The sequence below is a fragment of the Theobroma cacao genome, chromosome 3 (assembly GCF_000208745.1).
Source record: "Theobroma cacao cultivar B97-61/B2 chromosome 3, Criollo_cocoa_genome_V2, whole genome shotgun sequence".
NCBI classification, from domain to species: Eukaryota; Viridiplantae; Streptophyta; class Magnoliopsida; order Malvales; family Malvaceae; genus Theobroma; species Theobroma cacao.
Window position 1 is genome coordinate 17,222,793 of NC_030852.1, and position 5,140 is coordinate 17,227,932.

A 5,140-nucleotide genomic window follows, 5' to 3' on the forward strand; every position below is an offset into this window, starting at 1 on the left:
TTCATCGGTAATTCCATCAATAATTCTAAATAAAATGCTTAGGGTTTTCTTTTTTGGCATTTCTCCTTATCCCTCTCTCTTCCCTTAAATCTTTCTTTCCCCTGTCAACCTCCCTAGCTAAGGTCATTAGTCTCAAAATCAGATTGTCCCGATGCTAAGGTCTATGCAAAACAAACCATTTTTCATTCCAAATTTCCAAGTCATCATCAAGCAATTATTCATAGACAAAGATCAATTTTAAGGCATCAAACAATTGAAAGGCTTGTTCCTCATGTTCAAAACTAATTGCATACTAAGATATTTACATAGTATTTATAGATTTCACAAAATAAGCTTCACATCACAAAGTTCATAAAAAAATGTTTTAATGCGAGACTATAGAATAAGCATGCTTAATTATATTAAAATAATTAAAAACGTCGTATCTACCAATTTCTTGAAGCATGCCTTTTTCATCTAGGCACCTATCGTCAAAAGCTCAGCTTCTTCAACAAATTGAAATTACTCCAATATCACCTAAAAATGATATTCAATCAGCAATACTCTCAAAGTCCTAATAATATGATATTTAATCATCAATATTCTAAAAAAAATCCCTAATAATTTCAAAATACTTTAAATACCCAATCCTAACGCTATTTAATCTTCACTTTTTTCCAATTATTTCCACCAAACTTTCATCCAAGTCTCATGCCTATTAAGTAAACAACTTATTTTACCTATATCTCTTCCTTGGTGAGCTTCAAATGAAGGGATCTAGCCTAATCTTGAAATCCTAAAAAAATTTCTAGCTTTTAGAAAGAGATGATAAAATCGAAAAACCAACTTTTAGGAGTGGAAATCCTTGCCTTTAACACTTGAAATCCAAGGTTTGATGATGGGATATAGTGGCTCTTGAAAGGTGCAAAATTTGAGAGAAATTGGGTGGAAGAACGAAAAGAAATGAAATAAAAGAATAGGTTTGGGATTTTATGGCTTTTATGCCTATTTAAGCTGTCTGGGCACTTTAAGGTCAACTACAAAGGGTCTGGAGTTGACCCTACACCAGAATGCTTTCTTTTCCCCTGTTTTTACTTCACAAGATCGACCCTCTATATACTAGGGTCGACTTTTTAGGTCCAGACTTGTAAAAATTGTCCCTTTTAAAGCCTAATTCCATTCCAATTCCTTTCCACAATTTTCATGATCTTTAATTATGAATTCTCGAGGATTAAATCAAGATTTCAAGTCAACAAAAGCATTTCCTAAGCTCACTGAGTCCATTTTCTAATTTTGTCCAAGTAATGGAAAACAGGGGTTTCACAATTTGATAACGATATAAACTTTTGGAGTCAAACACTTTTATGATAGAAATAAAGTTTAAAATCAAAAAAGGAATTTGACATGGAAAGGAAAATGTATTAAAAAGTTATTCAACGCCAACGTTACTACTAGGATGAAATGGATTTGGACAAAAAAATAATATCTAAAATCCTCAAATTTAAATAATTAGCTTTTAAGGTTTTTTTATTTGTTACAGTTCTTATAATTATAAAAAAAATGGAGTGCAATAACTTTCTTTTTTCAACATGGTAGGTAATAAGATTTTTGCTCAACACGTGCATTTAAATATGAAGAGGTATTATAAGGGCAATTTTGTCCAAAAATCATTTCTCTTAACTAAAAATAATTAAAATGAAAAAAAGGTTATTTTCAAAAATATCTTATCTTTGAAAGTTAAAAAAATTGTCCCTTCAATTTTCTTTGAGGATCTAAACTAAAATTTTATAATTATTGATATTTTAATAGCTAAAAAAATATTTACTGCAAGTTTAATTGGTTCACGAAATGGAATAGAGGGGAATGGAATATTTATTCCATAAGAATATAATAAGGCTTGAATAAAATAAAATATATTTATTATGTAGTTTGGTTCATTAAATAGAATAGGGTAAGAATTATTGTTATGACTCATTCCAATATTTTATTGGCAAAAATAGTTTTGAGAATAACAAAGGAATATGTGACATAAAGATAAAAAATCCTTTATTNTAAAAAATTTATTTTTTATAACTATGAAAAATATAAATAAATTCTTATTTAAAACTTTAATATGATTATTTACTTTAGTTTTATTTTATTTTTTAAAATATTAATAATTTATAGTTTATTTAAGATATTAATAATTTATAATTTAAACATTAATATGATTATTTTATTTTATTCTTTATTTTTAAAACATTAAAATATTAAAAATTAAAATTTAATTTAATTTTAAATTTAGAATATTAATTTTTTATAGTTTATAATTAAAACTTTAAACTATTTTATTTTAAATTCTTTTTTGTTTTTCTTTTCTTTTATTGTCTTTCTTGTTCGTTGGCTGACCATCGAAGATATGACTAGTATAATAGAACGTCAATCTGGCAATCTTTGTGATTGAATTTAGCCACTAGAGCTCCAAATTGGACTATAAGGATTTTGTCAGGGATTGCCAAATTCGATGCTTCCCTTGACGAGATCTAACCATGGATGCTAAATTTGAAGCTTCCTTGGTCGAATTTGGTTATGGAGCCCCAAATCGGTACTTTCTACAACTAGAGCTAGTCGTGGAGCCGTCGCTTCTACCGCTGCCCTTCGGTGGTGGAAGAAATTTAGAAAGAGAATGAGAGAGGTAGATCAAAAAAAGAGAAAAAGAGCAAGAAAACAATTGAGAAGAAAAGAAAGTATTTATATGTCTAGGTTAATCATTTTTTAAAATGCACAAAGGCATTTTATTCCAAAACTTTTTGGATCCTATTCCACCAGGAATGGAATAATTATGAGTTTGCATCTTTCCTTGACATATAAGATTATGAGTTTAGGTAATCACATGTAATTTCTTATTTGGATTTAGTTATCTGATTGATGACAAAGATTTTAAATGTCATAATAGTTTAAAAAGTCATTAAACTATTTAAAAAAATTCAATAAATTATTAATTTTTTAATACATTCAATTAAATTTTTGTACTTTTATTTTGAGTTAAATAAACTTTTATAATTAACAGTTGACTATCTACCATTAATCAAAAAGTCATTTATCATTTTTATGTTCATGTGATGATGACAAAATACTGACGTGGAAGATGAAAATACTATATGATCATGTCATTATGTCACTTCGTCATTAGTTATGACATGTGAGCATTCTATATCAACAACATATAACATAAAATCACAAGTGGTGTTTTTGCTTTTTCTAGATATTATATCATTTTAAATTTATACGAAAGTGCTTATATGGATTTGTGTATAATTTATCATAGGTTACATCTCCATATAGATATCTTTGATCATGATCATTTAGTAATTAAATTATTCAGTAGATGTAAATTAAAAGAATTTTAGAGGACATGCAAGAGTTCTTCATTTGATAGAAATATATATAGGTTGATGTCAATGTGGATCACATAATACATAAGAAGATAATTAAAGTACGAACAACAATAATGCAAATCAAACTGCCTGCTTATTATATTTCTCCATTGTTGATGAACAGCTTCGACACCCACACCCCAAGTGAAAATAATATAACAACTGAAAGAACAAGCCCCTTATTTCTCTTAAGACACTTGATTGCCATCTCTATGGATTATCTTCTTTGTTCCATTTCTTTACAATCTCCTTAGGGAAACTGGCAACACGACAAGTTTCATTTCTCTTTCCTTTCTTGTTGCTGTCATGACGCTGTATAGCACCATGACTTTGTTCATGTTTCCTTTGATTTTCATCGTTGCTGTTTGATTCTTCTGCAGTGCTGTTGTCATTTTCATCATTCTCACGGCTATCCTCGTCTTCACTTTGTTCTGCTGCTAATATCTTTGGGACTGTTACGTAGAGACGTTCACCTTCAAATTTCCCAAGGATGTTATCCTGATCTGAATTCTCAGGCAATGGGAAGGTCTGGTCGATGTATATGCATTTGTTCTCATTCACTATCTTTTCTCCTTCAATCTTTATATGCCCAGCCGAAGGTAGCTCAATTCTCACCTCCTCATGTTTGAAACCTAAATTAATATGCCTTTTCTTTTTAGCATATTTAACGAATAATTTATTGTATGCAACTTGTTTATACAAGTTCTTTCAAATTCTTCAATATGCAAAATAAATAAATATTTGCTTTTATGGCAAAAATTACAAAGATCAAATATTTGAAATACTTAGATGATAAGTTAAACGTCATGTATATATAGATTCATCCTTACGATTTACATAATAAACGAAATCAAAAATACACTCTCTCCATGTAAGTGCTTTAATTGTCAAAATATGGAGCGAAACGATCAAAATAGTGCTTGATTTTCTTTAAAGAAATTGATATCTAGGTTTAGCAAATAAACCACAAAAATAAAAAGCAAAAAAAGTATTTTTTATGATGGAAATAATGAATTTAATTTTCTTCCTATAATTCTTAAGCAGTGGTCATTAATATGTAATTATTAAAATTTTTAGAAGAAAATAAAAAATTAATAAAGAGATGTGGATATTGTACCAGGCAGAACAATGTAAAGAAGATAATTGCCCTTGGCATCCTCAGTCCAAAACGAAGGGGGCACAAACTTTTCAGCTATATGGCTAGGCCACCGTCTTGATCTGTCTTTGAAAGCCATTGCTTTCTCAACGAACGAGATGATGCCTTGGCTAATGCTAATTGCAAAACAAAATATCTACAGGGTGTCATCATTTTTATAGGACTGAAGAAAGTTATAATAATAATAATAATAATAATATTATTATTATTATTATTATTATTATTATATAGTCATGTTTTCTTTTCAATATTTTTAGGTATATTCGTACAGCTTTTTTCTTGTGAAGTTATGTTCCAAAATAATAATAATAATAATAATAATAATATATTATTATTATCCTTATATTCCAAAACTTGATCCATTCTCAAAGGTTTTCTATTTAGAACTGAATTGCTTGTTTAAAGAAGAGCAAAAAGGAAATATTCTTTACTTGTTCCAAATTAAGAGCAAGATGCATTGGCAGTAGGTATAGTTCAGAATCATCTAGATTTAACCCCGCACTTCGCAATGGGTTAGTTAAATTTTTTCTATAATTGTTGGAAAAAATTTTTGTCAAAAGAATAGTGAAAAATAAATGATTGTAATATT

General features: G+C 28.5%; 1 protein-coding gene across 1 annotated transcript; it reads right to left on the reverse strand.

Moving 5' to 3' along the window:
* Positions 3,370–4,657, reverse strand: LOC18604604 (inactive protein RESTRICTED TEV MOVEMENT 2). The gene is made up of 2 exons (XM_018117194.1): positions 4,513–4,657; positions 3,370–4,027 (listed from the first exon to the last, which is right to left on the reverse strand). The coding sequence occupies exons 1-2, from the start codon at positions 4,628–4,630 to the stop codon at positions 3,606–3,608; spliced, it is 540 nt and encodes a 179-aa protein (XP_017972683.1). The 5' UTR covers positions 4,631–4,657; the 3' UTR covers positions 3,370–3,605.